General features: G+C 37.5%; 2 protein-coding genes across 3 annotated transcripts; one reads left to right on the top strand and one right to left on the bottom strand.

The window, feature by feature from the left end:
* The first annotated feature begins 3,229 nt into the window (after positions 1-3,229).
* On the top strand, positions 3,230-5,250 carry LOC145638855 (UPF0496 protein At1g20180-like). The gene is made up of 2 exons (XM_081689900.1): positions 3,230-3,512; positions 3,783-5,250. Exons 1-2 carry the CDS (start codon positions 3,434-3,436, stop codon positions 4,910-4,912), a joined length of 1,209 nt encoding a protein of 402 aa, XP_081546026.1. The 5' UTR covers positions 3,230-3,433; the 3' UTR covers positions 4,913-5,250.
* Positions 5,251-6,578: 1,328 nt separating this feature from the next.
* Positions 6,579-16,268, bottom strand: LOC145638854 (uncharacterized). Of its 2 annotated transcripts, none has more exons than XM_081689899.1 (6): positions 15,946-16,268; positions 15,752-15,800; positions 15,268-15,394; positions 7,842-7,912; positions 7,678-7,761; positions 6,579-7,094 (listed from the first exon to the last, which is right to left on the bottom strand). In XM_081689899.1, exons 1-6 carry the CDS (start codon positions 16,148-16,150, stop codon positions 7,064-7,066), a joined length of 567 nt encoding a protein of 188 aa, XP_081546025.1. In that variant the 5' UTR covers positions 16,151-16,268; the 3' UTR covers positions 6,579-7,063. The 2 variants fall into 2 exon arrangements, with proteins under 2 accessions (XP_081546025.1, XP_081546024.1); XM_081689898.1 differs by having other exon boundaries at positions 7,689-7,761; positions 15,946-16,266.
* Positions 16,269-18,560: the final 2,292 nt, after the last annotated feature.

Raw genomic sequence — 18,560 nt, 5'->3', positions numbered from 1 at the left:
AGCCCCACCCTTTGTTGGCTTCCCTTCTTGCCTCGCCAACCACCACAGTTACGAACCCCAGCCGCAGCCACTAACCTCGAAACTACCAAAACCGGTCACGAAACTCACTTGAAACCCTTCCCCTAATCCCGAAAATACCTAACCCACCCTCGAATTTGCGATTTGGGTTTCGGTGGCTGCGATTTTGGGGTTTAGGTGGCTGCGTTTAGGGGTTTTGGTGGCTTCAACCTTGGGGTTTCGGTGAGGAAGGTGTTTCGGGGAGGGGGAAAAACGGCGACGTAAGGGGTGGGAGATAGCGGCGGTTGGGAGAGGGGATAGGAGGTGGTCTAGCTGTGGTGGTGGAGGTAAGGGTGCACGGTGGGGGAAGGGGGAGGAGAGGTTGGTTGGGTTTTCAATTTTTTTGTTTTTTTTTTTATAAAAAAAAATTGATCAATTAGGGCTTGACACGTGTCAAGTGACCTGATATAGTAGGTCATTGACTTTTGTTGACCGGTTAGGGATTGAAGAAAAAGAAGACCCCCCAAAGTTCGGATTATTCCAATATAATCAAAAGTTGGGATTATTCTACATAAATTAGACAAAGTTGGGATTATTATTTCTAATTTTTCCTTAATATTAACCCAATAAAATTAGATTTGTGTTTTATTTTAGAATTAATAACTTTACTTGCCAAAAAAAAAAAAAAGCAATAATTTTCAAATTTTATCTTATCTAGCAACCCATATCATGATTAGATAATAAAAAAAAAATTATAAGAGATTTATTTGCTACTCCACGTATATACGTAGTATAAGATATGATGATATTAAAGATTTGTATACATCATCTCAAAAATGCAATTTTTTTTTCTATTATAAATAGACACTATATATATTAAAATTATTTTAAAAAAAATATATCTTTTAACGTTAGAAGTTTTATCCGGCAAATTTGGTAAATGTTTAATTAGTGATAATGAATTTTGCAAGGGTTAGGGGAGGGTCCATCATAATTACTGATTTAGTATATTTTTTTTTTTTAAAAAAAAAACTTATATTTTAACCTTTTTTTCTTCTATTATCCGACAAATAAGATATTATATTTATAATTTTTTTATTAATTATAAATTTAATTTTCACATAATTAGCACCAACAAATAAGATCTCTTTTTAAATTATGTTAAATAATAAAAATTAACCTTTTCCTAATCAGCACAATAATTTAATCAACATATTGTATGGTGTAATTACAAAAAAAAATTGTCCTTACATGAGATTTACAGATAAAAACCATGCATCGCACGGGTTTTCATCTAGTTAATTAATGATAGTTTGATAATGGTTATTAATAATTATCGTGCATGGCCGGTAGTTAACCTAATTATATTATAACCATAATATCCGACCACAAGCCGTGTTACACGCGGCTCGAGTAGACTTTATAACCATAAATAAACATAAAGAAAGAAAAAGGATGGATACTTTTGTTGTTCACTCGTTTGTGAAGTGACGAGAGTTTTTGCTTACAAACTTATAAACTCGCCGTGGACCCCACGAAAATCATTAACCAATCACCATCCCAATAATCATCATTATTATAATTATAATCATCATCATCATTGTACGTATTATAATATAATAACAAAATTAACTAAAACGTGTAATTATCACGTGCATAGCTTCTCAATACATAACCCTTCTTCATATAGTAATATCCAAGATTTCGTGAATTAACAAAATAAACTATCTTTCAATCATTAACAACCACAATTATATAGATATTTTAATATATTATTGTTTGATTAAAATAATGGGATTATCATATTGCTGGATAAGCTTAAAGCTTTGTATTTAACAGTAATGTTGCTAAAGATTACTCTTGGCGTGTGCCAAACTTTGATCCATTTTTATGAACCTAGGATTTTATGTACTTCTTGTTCACGTAATTTCAATCCAATGTCAACCTCTATTTTCCTCATTTTTTTCATGTTTTTATATGGTTTTTGTTATTCGGAAAGTTTCTTGTATCTATCAGGATTGTGCTATATTAGCAATTATATATGACGTCATAAATTTCACTAATAAAACTTAATCATATGTTAATTCAAAAGATAACTAAATTTCATAATTCAAGTCATATTCGATGAATAAAATATCATTTAAAAAAGCGATAATAGTTGTACCGTATAAAAAGGTCTAATCTTAATAGAAAGAAATTGAACTTAATCACCTTATTTCAAGGAAATCAAACATAATTTTAGAACTCTATCATAGAAACATAAATAATAAAAATATAGGTAACCATTCCCTTTTTGATATTATGACCTTTTAAGTTGATCTTGATAGTTATGGCCAACAAACTCTTCGACATTAATACTACCTTTTGGGCCTTACATGTTGAAAAAAAGCTAACAATCTATTATTACAGTCAAATTGGGTATATTAACTTTTAGGATCAAACTCAACTTTCTACTTCCTATTTCATACATAATATTCCCTCTAATTTAATTTTCATAAAAAAAAAATGATTAGTATTATTATACTTCAATTCTACCGTCTGTTAGACTGTTTAGATGTGTTTTATTAATATTGATCTTCTTAGTAAATTTATAGCTATTTTGTTTTACTCAGATTAATACAAATTTAGCAAACTTGCAGGTTTGATTTTCAATAACTTACAATAGTTACATATAAGAAAATAACTTCTAAGCTTAACTGTTAATCTATGAAAAAAAAAAAAAAAAAAAAAAGTTGATATAGAATAATTTAATAAAAATTTACCCAATAATAAAGAACAATGATAAACAAGTTAATGAGAAAAACTTTTGATCATATATTTAACACAAGCTATGACATCATTATTACGGAGTATATAGATTATTGAATGATAAATTAACCTCAATTTTATTGGGAATAAAATTTTTCATACGTGTGGATAAAACCGTTAGTTCTAGTTTTTATCTCAAGCTACTACTTTCATTTTCTTTACAATAATAATACCTTCCACAAAACCTCTTTAGCTTGTCCAAAAGGCACACACAAAACAAATTAAAACATAACAGTAACTACTTAAAATAAAAGGAAATCCAATAGAATAAAACAGAATCATGCACCAAAAATATAGGTGATCGATGAATAATACACGTATGATTACGTTATCGTGTAACCTAAGTCACACTAACAAATTATTTTTGTACAAAGCGGTGGTCCTTTGTATTTATACACAACTGCCAAATGAGTTTCTTGTTCTATTCCACTTAATTCTCTCTCTTTCTCTTTCTCTTTTTCTCTCTACCTAAAACATATATAAATCAAGTTTAATCACCACTTTGAATTCATTATTATTGTAACCTTAACTACTAAGCTACATATTAATAAGCTCTAAGGAAATCAAAACCTCTCTCTTTCTTTTTCTCTCAAACATTTAAGACAAAAAATATTTTGATTCATTTACAATGAACAACGACATGCTTTCCTCAAAGAGCAACAAGATTTGGTGGTCCAAGGTTAAATCTTCATTTTCTTCAAAATATGGTAAGCACATGACAAATACTTCATGATTTTTGTTTCATTCAATTAAATTCTTTGTTTCGAGGGAGGATCCTCTTCAATAACTGAACGGCGAAGATTAAATTCATTGTTTAATTTTGATGTAATTAGTTAACTTGTTCAATTATTGGAGAGAATTCTAGTTCGATGAGAAATTAGAATAAAATAAATATGTATGCTCAATTATTATTATTATTATAATATTAGATCTTGAATGATGAGGTGCTAATAAGATTTTTGTTTTGTGTGTTTTAGGAAATTCAAGGAAAAAACTAGGGAAAGAGGCTAGCTTGTGTGGGAAGCTAAATGTAAATGAAGAGTACAAGGGAGTATTTAGAACACAATCATACATGGAAATTTGGAGCAAAGCTCAAATTCAGCTAACAGGATTACAAAAACCAACATTAGATGACAAACTTTCTTCTTCTCCTTTAGCATCACCTTCACCTCCATCTTCGTCTTCGTCTTCCTTAACTTCATCATCTCCGCCTCCATTTTACTCGCATCTCACGGAACTCCTCCTAGAACCGCGACAAGAGGCAGTGATTGATCTCATAAAATCGTCGAATCTTCAAACCCTTCTTGTTGACTACTTTGATGCAAGCCTTGAAGCTAGCAATATATGTGAAGCTCTTCTTGAAGGAATCCATAAAACGCGGTCTAACCACCGGCTTATCAAAAGGGTGCTCAAGTTATCCGAGCAAGGTGATGAACAATGTCATGAATTGCTACTTCAAGAATTAGCTTCCTATGCAAGCTTAAGCAATCCTTTGTTAGAAATCATTGATGGCGCGGTAGACTTTCGTATGATCCATGACAATTACTCCCATCTTCTTCGAAAGTTGACCTCAAGGAAGAGGAAAATCAAGAGAAGGGAGAAATTTACGCGGTTATATAAAAAGGCAGCTGGCTATGGTTTTGTGATCACATACGCGGTGTTTGCTATCGCGTTGCTAGCCTTAGCAATGCATATCATGGTAGGACTATTAGGGGCACCGGCCTTATTATTGCCATTGTCGAAGGGTGTGATGAAGAGTGTACACGGTGGTGGATCGCTTAAGACAAGCTTCCTTAAGCACCTAGGGTCACAACTAGATGTCGCGGCTAGGGGCATTTATACCTTTATCAATGACTTTGACACGGTAGGGAGGCTCGTGACACGGTTGCACGATGAGGTTGAGCATAAAAGACAGGTTGCAAAGATGTGTGTGAGGAATGGGAGGAATCATGAAGTGATTAGGGAAGCACTAAAGGATATACAATTACACGATCGCGGGTTTGAAGAACAAATGGATGAGCTTGAAGAACATATTTACTTGTGCTTCTTAACTATAAATAGATCAAGAAGATTAGTTCTTCAAGAAATATTAGCCCCTTTGAGTTGACACGATCAACAATGGCAGCATTATAGCAATCTCTGCTCGCGCTTGCTGTTCAATGATTCTTTGGATAGAACTCATAGAAGTTAGCTAGCTAGTAGGACAATTTTTTCATTGATGTAGTTTACAAAAACAATACATTTTTTTTTTTCCACACAAGTTAGTTAGAGTAAAATTTGATTATATTTGTTGATTTATGTAAACTAGTGTAAGTGTGTAACACATAAAAAGATTGATTCTTTTTTTGGTTGTTCAATTTTGAACCTTGAAATTAAATGTAATATTACAATTTATTTACTGCACATTTGTCAGTAAATCTATCACAAGTTTTGATTAGTTGCCCATCTGCCTAGTGCACGACGTAGCATCATATTCTGCCTTTGGAGAAACTATCATATATAAATGAAGAAAGTGACCTCAACACAAGATCACTAAGGTCATCATATATATACTTATAATGCTTGGAGTAAGATAGGGGGGCCGAGCCACCACGAGAGTGGCGGGAGGAATGGAGTTTAGAGAAAGATACGAGAGAGGTGATACAAAGGATGGGGGTAAATACTAAATAGGGATCGGATGGTTGAAAGAAAGGGATTGTTATGTTTATTTTGGGGTAGTCTATGATGTATCAGCTTTAGGGGATGGTGGAAAATTATAGTCACTCTATTGAAAGATGCAACTATACAAGTATGTTATAATTAACCCCACACCATTCGTATTACCCTTCAACCACCACCTTCACCTATTTAGTTGCTTTAAATTTGTTTCATATCAAATCTTAATTTATTGGAATACTTCTGCTTGAAGTTAGCACGTTCAAAAAGCTCTACATGTTTTTTTTTAAGACACTTTTAACAATGGTAGTAAATGTGTTTTTGGCATTAGATCCATCCAAGTATTGTTTCCAAAAATAATAATGGGAAAATGTGGATAAAACTAGATCTATGAGAAATTATTAAAAATTCAAAAGTCAAGACTATTATAGAACGTTAAGAACATTTTGTTACCAATCCAATTTTATCATAATATAAATTAATTCGTGTTAGATTTTATTTATTTTTTTTCTATGTTTTTTTTTTATTAAGGTTAAAGAGAATTCCCTCACAAAGTAAGAGGGAAATTGGAGATTCCACTTGTTTAGAGTGAAAATCAAACCTTTCTCACAGGGGGTGACTCAATAATCAATACATCTAAAGACTCCGTATTAAGGTTTTATTTATTTATTTTTTTTTTTTTTTTTTTTTCAAAAGCATGTCAGATTATTTCTAGGAAAACTGTTGACTATGCAACAACTAGTCTATGAAACGAGGGCATTACAGTGCACACAATCAAGCCAATGTATTATGCAAACATACACGTTTGCACAAAAATAAAATAAAATAAAATAAAATAAAATTAATAAATAAATAAATAAAGCTCTTTCCATATTGGTAGGGGGAGAGTAGGGCTGGGGTGAGGAGCAATATACTTAGTATATCCTACTCTAGAAAGCATGATAAATACTCCATTTGAACATTCCATTGACAAACGGGTTTTTGATTAATAAACAACATACTACCTCCGGTACAGGTTATGTGCAGCGATTAGACATTTTCCCTCTTTGCTTTATGTCAAATCGTTGCACATCACCTGTAACTTTAATGAACTTAGGCAAACATTAACTTTAAAATACATCAAAAAGGATTATACTCTGAACATACATGTAGAGCTTTTTGAACATGGAGAAAAACCTCTTCAGAACAGGTAAACGAATTCAATGAAAAAAAATTTATCACCGAAAAAAAAAAGAAAAAAAAAACAATAATTTTCCACATTTCTTAAGCTAGGTTTATTCAAAATAAATATACAATATAAAGGAAATCATACAATAACATAGAAGGATTCGAGATTTGGTCTCCGTGGGCCTTAAGCTGGATCTGATTCTTATGCCTTCAACGTCTGGCTGAACCCTCCTTCAAGCTCTCAGCGTCTTCAAAACAATTAGAATGAGCTGCTCCCACCTGCTCTATGGCAGTTAGTGAGAGCTTTATAAGCAGCTACAATTGCAAGAGATAAATCTAGCAAGAAAATAATGTTAGCTGAGATTTCGTAATTTCTTAAACTCATCAAAATCCACAAGCGTTTCCTTAATCTTGAGCCAGTCTCCTGGTCTTGGCATCACAATTGCGATATAACCTTCTCTTTCAGCCTGAAATATTGAGGTAAAAGAGAAGTTGAATCAGTAAGATATTGTTGTATAACAAACCCAAGAAACCAGGTAATTTTGTACAATTAAGCAGTGTTTCTAATCAACTCTCAACCTAAACACATGACTCCAATCTATGTTGGTTAAAATATCAAATTTAAAAGAGTAACACTTTTACAAATGAGAATGACGCATATTAGACTATACTCGATTTAGATATATTTCCTACAAATAGCAACAGGTCAAGCAAGTAATGTTTGATGAGCCGCAAGATGTGTAGTGGTGAAAATTTTATCCCACCTCCCGGACCAATGGCATGAGTTCGAACACTCAAGAAAGGGGAAGTAGAGTGAGAGCGAGGAGGACAGGGCAGGGCCGCAGGGGCTGGGTGATAAGACTGATAAAATGAGAGAGAGGAAGGAGAGGAGGGGTTCAATGTGCAGGGCTATACCTGAGGTACATGGCTTATCCCATCATTTGAAAAATCAAAATTTAAGTTCAACGATAGTGAAGAATGATAAGCACAGTCCTATGTCATTTATACCACAGGACACAGGTTATAAAAAACAGTAAGAAAGCATCTTACTGAATTCTCACCGATGTATTAAGCAGGTCTGGATTCTCAATTAGTTTATTATTGACTTCAAGCAATGGCCCTTTGACACAACACCTGTTCATGACACAGCCTACTCGTTATTATCAAGAGGCAAAATAAGGCAGAAGAGAAGCAAGAAGCAACCAAAAACTTACCTGACAGTGTAGGGGACATCACCACTATGGACATTGCACAAAATACTATTTGGTTGAAAGTGTTGAGCATTCTGCACAAAGAAATTGTTCAGGTGAAGATCAACTAATTGCATGATATCACATTGTATCGGCATTGTCTTCTATTTTAAGTTCTTAACTATCCAACGAAAGATTGATCTATGTGTGATGGACCAAGGTCAACCACCGTTGGTGTACACGAGGCGCGGAAAACGGCAGCAGCAACCTCCTAGGGAAGGCATTTCTTTGCAACAAGACAAAGGCAATTAAGAAAAAAATGAAGGAAGAAGAGCAAGCAACTTTAGTGATGTTCATTGATGGTTTTTTCCATTTTAGTCATTAGTCACATGTACTTCCTAAGGTCAAGTATTGACCGTTAGTATAAGAATGATAGAATTAGGCAGAAGGAAATTATCGAGACAATTATTAAGCAAACACAAGAGAGTGGCTACCTAAAGTGGCTTAGAAAGAGTTGTAGCCTCAAGCTACTAAGTTATCCCTTTTGTAAGCATCAGTGAATCAATGAAAAATCAGTCCTTCTTCCATTAATTGAACTAATTATTACAATACACTTATAATCGAAACCCAGTCCATTACAACTTGGTATCAGAGCAACCGATCATGGCGGGGGGACCATCACTTACCCAGCGTGCAGATGCGGTTGATGAGAAGCTAGAAGAAGTCGAGTCACGCTTGAAGTCAATCGAGGAGAAGCTGACCGACCAAGGCACCTCCATTGGTCGAGCAGTCACTGAGGCAGTCAACCAAGCCATGGCGGACACCCAGAAATCGATCACAGACAATTTCGCGGCTCTGTTTGAGGCAGAGCAGAAGAGACAAGAAGAGAACAGGGTGCGCTTGGAGGGACGGTTTGACCGTCTTCGGGCCGATCAAGACTTACAGGTGACAGTTGCCGCCAAAGAGAGAGAGAAGTTTCAAGAAGAGATGCGCGCCGCCCTGGCAGCCGCGGTGTTAGCGGCTACTCAGCCCAGACAAACGCCGCCGAGTCCACCAATCAGGGTGGTGAACGGTGAAAATAGTCAGAATCAAGGGGAAAACGAGGTGAGGACACCTCGCAACGGAGGATTTGGGATGCCTGAGTCTCGGGACCCGCGAGAGTGGGCAGAGGAGGGTGGCGGCAACGGAGGAAGGTGGAAACAAAAGAGACTCGATTTACCGGTGTTTGACGGAAAGGACCCTGATAATTGGGTGATGAGGGCTAAGATGTATTTCGATTTTTATCGGTTGACGGAGGAGGACAAGATCTCAGCCGCCGTGGTGGCGATGGACGGCCCGGCCTTGCAGTGGTTTCATTGGGAACAACGACGGAGACCGTTTCCCCACTGGACAGACTTGCGGCAGAGGCTGCTGAAGGAGTTCCGGCCAACCCACGCCGGAACATTACACGAACAGTGGTTGGCCGTCACTCAAACTTCGACGGTGGAGGAGTACCGGCGCAAGTTCATCGAGCTAGCCTTTCCGCTTGACGACATGCCTGAAAACCTGATGAAGGGGCAGTTCGTAAATGGCTTGAAAGAAAATATCAGGGCGGAGCTCCGGTTGCTCAATCCCACTACCTTGGAGCACGCCATGGACCTGGCAGGAAGAATCGAAGAGAGAGATAGAGTTAATGGGAACAGGAAGATGGGTATCAGTCCTTGGAGAGCTGGACCCAGTCACGCGGGCCCCTCCCAATTCGGATCCACGAGTAAAACGGGTGGGGGCTTGATCCAATCCTACGGGTTACCCGCCGCCCCAACCCACCCGTCTTGGTCCCGGACCTCCGAATCCCAGGGATCCGTAAATATGGGCCGACCCAGTCCATCTCAACCAGCCCAAAGATCCAGCAGTGGGCCTCGAAGATTGACGGAAAGTGAATTGCAAGACAAACGGGCCAGGGGCTTGTGTTTTCGTTGTGATGAACGGTGGGGGATTGGGCATCGATGTAGGCGTAAGGAGTTGAGTGTGTTACTTGCCGGAAGTGAAGGGGAAGAGGAAATAGGGGTGAGCTACTTGGAAGACAAGGAGGAATGGGAGGAGCCCGAACCCGAGGTGGATGTGAAGGTTTCGTTATGTTCGGTGGTCGGAATTTCTAATCCAAAAACAATGAAATTAAGAGGCACAATTATGGGTAGGAAGGTGGTAGTAATGATAGATCCCGGGGCAACGCATAATTTTATTTCAACGACTTTGGTTGAGGAGGCGGGAATCCCTTTGACTCAAGGTGGAGAATTCGGAGTTTCACTTGGAAATGGTGATACCGTTAAGGGGCGAGGAGTATGTCAAGGAGTAAAAGTCAAGTTGGAAGGGTTGACCGTAGTAGAAGACTTCCTTCCACTCGGTTTGGGAAACACCGACCTCATCCTTGGGGTCCAATGGCTAGAAAAGCTCGGAGCGGTCACGACCAATTGGAAAACTCACAAGATGCACTTCACGGTGGCCGGAGCTCCGGTGGAGCTTACCGGCGATCCCTCTTTGGAAACGGCAAAGATCACACTCAAAGCCATGTTTAGAACTTTGGGTAAGCAAGGGAGTGGGCTATGGATTGAAGTGAATCAGATTGAGGAGGCCCAAAATTTGGAGAAAGGAGGAAATGGGCTTCTTGGGGAAAATGGGCTAGCAATTGGAAATGGGCCACCAGCTTTTTTAACTCCAATTTTGGAGCAGTTTCAGAAGGTGTTTCACCTTCCTAATGGTCTGCCTCCCTCTAGGGGGCGTGAGCATGCAATCACCTTGAAAGAGGGACGGGACCCGGTGAGTGTAAGGCCGTACCGGTACCCGCAAGTGCAAAAAGATGAGATTGAGAGGATGATACGTGAGATGCTTGAAGCCGGTATCATCAAGCCATCAACAAGCCCGTTCTCAAGTCCGGTGTTACTAGTGAAGAAGAAAGACGGATCATGGAGATTTTGTGTCGACTACCGGGCCCTCAATCGTGAAACCGTGCCGGATAAGTACCCAATACCGATTATAGATGAGTTGTTGGATGAGCTTCATGGAGCTACGGTTTTTTCTAAGTTGGATTTGAAATCCGGCTACCATCAAATTCGAGTCAAGGCCGAAGATACACACAAGACGGCTTTCCGAACCCATGAGGGACATTACGAATTCCTCGTTATGCCCTTTGGGTTGACCAATGCGCCGGCGACATTCCAATCTCTAATGAATGACATTTTTAGGCCCTTCTTAAGGAAGTTTGTGTTGGTATTTTTTGACGATATTCTTGTGTATAGCAAGAGTGAAGGAGAGCATCAAGATCATCTCAAGCAAGTTCTCGTGAAATTAACCGAAAATGAGTTGTATGCCAACTATAAGAAGTGTGAATTTGGAAGTCATAAAGTAGCTTATTTGGGGCATGTAATCTCACGGCAAGGAGTAGCCATGGATGAGGACAAAATCAAGGCCATCCTTGATTGGGCTAGCCCACGAAATCTTAAGGAGCTAAGGGGGTTTCTTGGCTTAACGGGCTACTACCAAAAGTTCATAGCCCAATATGCTCAAGTGGCCGGCCCGTTAACCGCCCAACTCAAGAAAGATGCTTTTGGGTGGTCCGAGGAGGCAAGTCAAGCCATTGTGAAGCTTAAGGAGGCCGTGACTACCGCTCCGGTTCTTGCAATGCCCGATTTTCAAAAAGAATTCATTTTAGAGACCGATGCATCTGGGTATGGTCTTGGAGCGGTGTTGATGCAAGGGGGTCGCCCCATAGCTTACTATAGCAAGCTCTTGGGAGTAAGAGCTCAAGCTAAGTCCGTGTATGAGAAGGAAATGATGGCTATTTGCTTAGCTATTGTCAAGTGGAGGCACTACTTGCTCGGTCGACACTTCGTGGTTAGAACCGACCAACAAAGCCTTCGTTACATCACACAACAACATGAGATTGGCAATGAGTATCAACGGTGGATGAGGAAAATCGTGGGGTTCGATTTTGAGGTTCAATATAAACCGGGTGCCTCAAATCGAGTAGCCGATGCATTATCAAGGAAACACTGTGAGTTGGGAGCTTTACTAAGTTCTCAAAGTATCAATTGGGCAGAGCTGAGAAAAGAATTGGAGGGGAATGCATGGATCGCTGAAATAAAGAGGGGATTGAAGCCCAGTGAGATTGGGCCCAATGGGTTCAATTTGGTTCAAGATCAAGTCCATTACGAGGGAAGGCTGGTGATTCCTAAAAATGCCAGCATCATTCCTAAGTTGCTATATGAATACCACGATTCACCTACTGGTGGTCACGACGGCGAGGTAAAGACCTACCTCCGCGTGGCGGCCGAATGGTATTGGCCGGGGATGCGCAAGGCGATCGGAGCATATGTGGGGGCTTGCGAAGTTTGCCAAAGGAACAAGGTGTCGCAACGGAGTCCGACCGGCCTTCTTCAACCGCTGCCGGTTCCGACGGCCGTCTGGGAAGACGTGTCGATGGATTTCATAGAGGGGCTTCCTCTCTCGAAAGGGGTTGATGTGATATTGGTGGTTGTTGATCGTTTCTCGAAATACGCACACTTTATCGGGTTGAGACACCCATTCTCGGCCCTAAAGGTGGCGGATCTATTCATCAAGGAGATAGTGCGGTTGCACGGATTTCCCTCCACCATTGTTTCGGATCGCGACAGGGTGTTCTTGAGCATTTTCTGGGGTGAGTTATTTCGACTTCAAGGGACGCAATTAAAAAAGAGCACATCCTATCATCCTCAAACGGACGGCCAATCGAAAATCGTAAACAAAGGCTTGGAGGTTTATTTGCGGTGTTTTGCGTCATCACAGCCTCGTGGGTGGGCTCAGTGGCTGCCGTGGGCGGAGTATGCGTATAACACTTCGCCGCATACCTCCACCAAGACCACCCCTTTCAAGGTGGTCTATGGACGCGACCCACCAAGGCTGTTAAGAGTGGGAGTGGGACAAACGCAAGTGGGGTCTTTGGAAGAGCAACTCCGAGAACGCGACTTTATGCTGGATGAGTTGCGTTTGAATCTAATTCGTGCTCAGCAACTGATGAAGACCAATGCCGATAAGCACCGCCGGGATGAGCAGTTTGCGGTGGGGGAGGAGGTGTTTCTCAAAATCCGTCCCTATCGCCAGAGGTCCCTAGCCAAACGGCCGTTCGAAAAGTTAGCTGCTCAATTTTATGGGCCTTTCAAGATTCTCCAGCGCATCGGGGAGGTGGCGTACAAGTTAGATCTTCCGAGCTCGTGTAAAATTCATCCCACTTTCCATGTGTCACAATTGAAAAAAACTGTGGGAGGGAGCATTGTCAATCAGTCCGTTCCGGAACAACTCACCGCCGATTTGGAATTGGTGGTCGAACCAGCAAAGGTGCTCGATGTCCGCAAGCGCAGGGGAGGTAACAAAGTAGTCCCGGAGGTTCTCATTCAATGGTCAGGTCTGCCTGAATTCGAAGCAACGTGGGAAGATTATCAGTTCATGATTGATCGTTTTCCGTCCTTCCACCTTGAGGACAAGGTGAAACTTTGGGGGGGAAGTATTGTGATGGACCAAGGTCAACCACCGTTGGTGTACACGAGGCGCGGAAAACGGCAGCAGCAACCTCCTAGGGAAGGCATTTCTTTGCAACAAGACAAAGGCAATTAAGAAAAAAATGAAGGAAGAAGAGCAAGCAACTTTAGTGATGTTCATTGATGGTTTTTTCCATTTTAGTCATTAGTCACATGCACTTCCTAAGGTCAAGTATTGACCGTTAGTATAAGAATGATAGAATTAGGCAGAAGGAAATTATCGAGACAATTGTTAAGCAAACACAAGAGAGTGGCTACCTAAAGTGGCTTAGAGAGAGTTATAGCCTCAAGCTACTAAGTTATCCCTTTTGTAAGCATCAGTGAATCAATGAAAAATCAGTCCTTCTTCCATTAATTGAACTAATTATTACAATACACTTATAATCGAAACCCAGTCCATTACACTATGCATCACTCATTTTAATCAAATAGCATAAATAATTAACAAAATCATCACAGCCTAATGAGCAAATATGCTTAAAGTATCATAGTGATCTGTAGGAATTGGCAGAATGTCCAGAACCTGGAGCAGAATTTAGATACATCATCAATAAGTTCAACCGGCGAAAAGCTTGGATTACTCTCCATATGAGAATCTAGGAAGGCACAACATGACCAAACCCCTACCCCTGATGATTAAGGCTTCAAGGGACTGCTGGCTGTATGTCACATATTTTGTGCCTTGATATCAGTATAACAAATTCATTAAGAAGGCCAAATTTGTGGCATATTTGTGGGATAAACTAAGTTGAAAGCTAATGAATGCATGGTCCATATTACATTTTGCAAAATTGAGTTCTCAACTAAACTTACAGAACAGTTCAGTCACATAATTTACAACATTTGCAAGTCAATACTCTTCAAGGGACTGATAATAGAAGTTTAATTTAAAGGGGCTGAGAAGGAGAGCTTTCTTCCTTATGGTTTTAACATGAAGTAGCTCATAAGTCTTTGTTTCACCAAAGAAACAAGCCACTTATATTAGGTGTATTTGACGAACCAATGAACTTGCAATCTGCAACTATTTCATTTTGAATGTTCTCCTGGAACTTGGCAGAGGAAGATACTGTGTACCAGTGTGGTTAAAATCAAAAGTTTTTTACACTGTTATCGCTATGCTTTCCCATCAAATGATAGGTACATCACAAAAGCTTGTCAAAATTAAAGTCGGTAAGGGGCAGAGGACTAAGTTAATAAGTGATTAAACTACTTATATGTTTATGCAATACATAAACTACATTTATGTTTATGCAATACATCTTCATGTCCAACATTATGAGAGTTGGGTCCTAAAATGCATGAACTTGAATACAAGTAGTAGACTTGAGAGTATGGATCCAAGAATCAAAAACCAAACATTATAAATTCAACATTCATGTACATAGTTACTGGCGGTTAAAGGGAACCGAATTTTCAATTTTGGACAAAACATAAGGGCCCGAGGATCCATATCCACTTCAACAAAGAATCTTGAGATGGAATCAGGAGTCTAAAACATCATTTTCAACACTAGCAATGCAGATTTTATCCCTTTAAACAGCCAGCCCCAACTCAACTTCTTTGATTGATATAATGATTTATAATACTCAACTATATCTTCTATTGATTAGTAAGGCAGAAAGAAGGGCTGTATAGTGTTCAACGACATTCTTACTCACCCATGATTAAAGATCGAGAAGAAAGCTTCTGATGCTTCCAACCCAAATCCTAAACCTTTTTTCCAAGCATAAAACATGGCTACTATAATATCAACATAACAAGAATCTAATGTAAAGAAAGTATGCCCATCCAACCCAAATCCTTAACTTTTTTTCCAGCATAAAACATGGCTACTATAATATCAACATAACAAGAATCTTATGTAAAGAAAGTATGCACAAAACACAGGCTGATTTTGTTACCTTCTTGCGCTTCCCTGAGACCTTCAATTCACTACGATCGGACTTTCCAACATTAAAATCTACAGAGGTAACACCTCCTTGAGCCTGAAGAGCTACATGGGTTTTTGCCAACCCAATCACACACAACCTGTTTCATATTTTTCAGAAAGAAAACAAATTTATCACAACACTAAATATCATAGCTCATTCTTCCACTTAAAGGCAATAAGATTTTATAACAATGCACTTATGCACCTTTTATCATTCAAATTCAATTCAACTAACCAACAACTTATACTTGAGTAAACAAATGTTTGCACAATCAGAAAATTACTAGCATCAATATATAGCTGAAAATACCATCACTTCAGTTTAGTACTTCTTATATACTTGTAGATAACTTCCATTCGGATTTAGTTGTCACATCAACAATACGATAAACATAATCAACGTGACTATTAATTCCCGACAATGAGAGCACATTAAATAATAGAGCAAAACATACCCATTAGCATGACGATACACATATTGATCATGCCCTGGCTTCATGAAATCTGAATGTGTAAACATATCATGAATAATTATAAACCCATCAAAATAAAATTCCAATTAATTAACATAACAAAACCCAATTCAGAATTGAAATCATCTTTTTATGAAATTAACCCGAAATAAAATAGAGAGGTATGAGAAGCTAACCAAGGGCGAAATAGCGAACAAAATTGGTTTCAACGGCGGAAGGAGGAGAAAGGGGGAGAGTGGAAACATCAGGTAGAAGTAATTTCTTCAGTTCATCATCTTCTTCAATTTCAACTTCAACTTCAAATTCAAATTGTTGTTGAAGTTGAGGTTTAAGAGGGGAATTAGAGAGAGGATTAGAGACGTAATCAGCAGTTTCTGTCATTGTTTTTGTCAAACTCAACTAACAAGCGGCGATATCATAACAAGCAACAAACCCCCTCGTGGGACTGTTCTCCCGGTTTGCTAATTTTTTTTTTTTTTTTTTTTTTTTAAAAAAAAAAATTTCTTCCGTGCACATTAAAAGTCTATTCTTTTCGAGTTAAGAGTACAAGTAGGTACTCAATTCTTCGATTTTTCACCTTTTAGGTACTCAATTTTTTTTGCTCACCTTTTAGATACTCAAACTTATTTTTAGGCTAATTAACTCGCCACTAACTCACCACTAACCATACCTAATTAAAAAAATAATTTTAAAAAAAAACAATATATAACTAATTTTTCTGTTGAAGCATTCAAAAAGCAGCAAACAGAATCAATCCAGTTTTCTTATCCTAAATTCATCATCAACGATTTTCCCAGAAAAAAAAAAAAAAAAAAAAAAAAAAAGAAAAGAAAAGAGAACAGCTGCTGCTTCTTCAAGATCTCCCCCTCTGTACTGCAGTCAAGTTGAAGCAAAACCTCCCCTGTTTTACTTCGCAAAACACATGCATTAATCAAACCCTTGCGCATAATAAACAACAATCGACAAAATCCATCAACAACACTAGCATAATCCATCAACAAACAACAACACAACAACAAATTATGTCTCAAAAAAAACAACAAATAAACATCATCAATTTCGTTCACAAAACCATAAACCCTAACTTGCAAAATAAGATCATCAATTGGCCAAAAAATTCGAAATTTAAATCAAAATAACAACAAAAAACAATGAGTAATGAAGGTTACCTCAAAAAAATGGCTGCACTAAGTGTCGTTTTCCCCAAATTTGCCCAAAGGAATGGTCGTGTTCTTCTCCAAATGCGCAGCTATTTTTCAGAATTGGAAAGAATAAAGGGGGAATAAAGGAATAAAGAATAAAGGGGGAATAAAGGAATAAAGAAAAGGGGGAAATTATTTTTTTTTTACCCCGCGCTTTTTTAATTCGGGTGGGCCCCACTTAGAGTTAACCCAAGGTACTGAATTGTTTACCAAGGGTACTCAATTCTTAAGGAGAATTAATTTTTTTTGCCGGAATTTGGTACTCAGTACCCAAACGGTGAAGAAAATAAATTCAGTACCTAAACGGTGAAAAATTGTAGAATTGAGTACCCAAATTTGTGCTTAACTCATTCTTTTCGAATTATTTTCAATACAGTTCAAGTCAGTTTATTTTATTTTTAAATTTTCTTCTCTCATAAAATATTCAGTTTAATTCAATTCAGTTCAGCTCCAATAAATTCAATTCAATTCAGTTTAGTTCAGCTCAATCCAGTTAATCAGAACAGACACTAAATCTTAGAAATTTATATGTAAGTAGATATATACTAAATAATTTTTTTTTAATTTTTTTTTTTTTTTTTTTTTTGAAATGAAACTAAATGAAAAATTAATTAACTACTACTTTTAGTAGATTATTTAATCATCAACTCGAATGTCAATTTTGAACGATCTTTGTTCTTCTTCAGATATAGTTGATTATTTAATTGAACAATGAGATTAAGGGTAACTAATTTAATTTTTGTAACATATAATTAGGAGTACTAAAGATAAGATTTGTATGTATTATTTTAGTCATTAATCCAAAATTTCAACATATATAATATATAATAGGATTCCTAATAATATATAAAATAATGTATCCTAATTCCGGAGGACTTAATAATTCCCAATTTAACTAAAAATAGATTAAATATATAAAATATAATCAAAATAATATAATACTACCTAGTTGTTTTTAGTTGACACCCTTCAATTATCACGCTTGTCTACACATGTTTTTAACTTTTAATATTTCTAATTATCAACATTGTAAAATTATAAAAAATAAATAAAAAAATAAAAAAATAAAAAAAATAAAAAAAGTGGATATTAATAAAATATACATCGACACAATTCAAACAAGATTGTACACGACTATATTTTGTCGCATCTATAAATCACAAAAGCGAGTCAAAGTGTAGTGTGTGAATAGTGTAAAAGTCAAACAATGTCAATTAAAAAAAACGGAGGTAGTATGTAGTAAATTTATATTTTTGAATATTACTACCAATTACCTTTGCATAGACTTCTTAAGTTACATTATGACCCTTACATGTTTTTCTCAAAGTTTAATGTTGGGATCATATGAGGTATTGCAAGGCACCACATCAAAAGAATTAAATTTCTTGAGAATATTTTCCACATAGTGAGATTGGCTCATGGCAAAACCATTTCTTGTTTTCCTTAAGATGAATTACAAGAATTACATTAGCTTCTCCCATGTCCTTTATTTATTTCAAACTTAGTAGAAAGCATAGCCTTAGTGTTATTCACCACATCAAGGTCAGTACCAACAATAAGCATATCATCAACATATAAACTTATTATAA

This window comes from Chenopodium album, chromosome 7 (assembly GCF_948465745.1).
Source record: "Chenopodium album chromosome 7, dcCheAlbu1.1, whole genome shotgun sequence".
NCBI lineage: Eukaryota > Viridiplantae > Streptophyta > Magnoliopsida > Caryophyllales > Amaranthaceae > Chenopodium > Chenopodium album.
Note: the sequence above shows the minus strand (reverse complement) of the source record. Positions and strands in the feature narration are given on the sequence as shown.

Coding starts and splice junctions, on each gene's coding strand:
- LOC145638854 (XM_081689898.1), bottom strand. CDS start 16,150: ATGACAGAAACTGCTGATTACGTCTCTAATCCTCTCTCTAATTCCCCT. Junction 7,762..7,841: donor GATGTCCCCTACACTGTCAG/GTAAGTTTTTGG, acceptor TGTCATGAACAG/GTGTTGTGTCAAAGGGCCAT. Junction 7,095..7,688: donor CAGACCTGCTTAATACATCG/GTGAGAATTCAG, acceptor TCAATATTTCAG/GCTGAAAGAGAAGGTTATAT.
- LOC145638855 (XM_081689900.1), top strand. CDS start 3,434: ATGAACAACGACATGCTTTCCTCAAAGAGCAACAAGATTTGGTGGTCC. Junction 3,513..3,782: donor TTCATTTTCTTCAAAATATG/GTAAGCACATGA, acceptor TGTGTGTTTTAG/GAAATTCAAGGAAAAAACTA.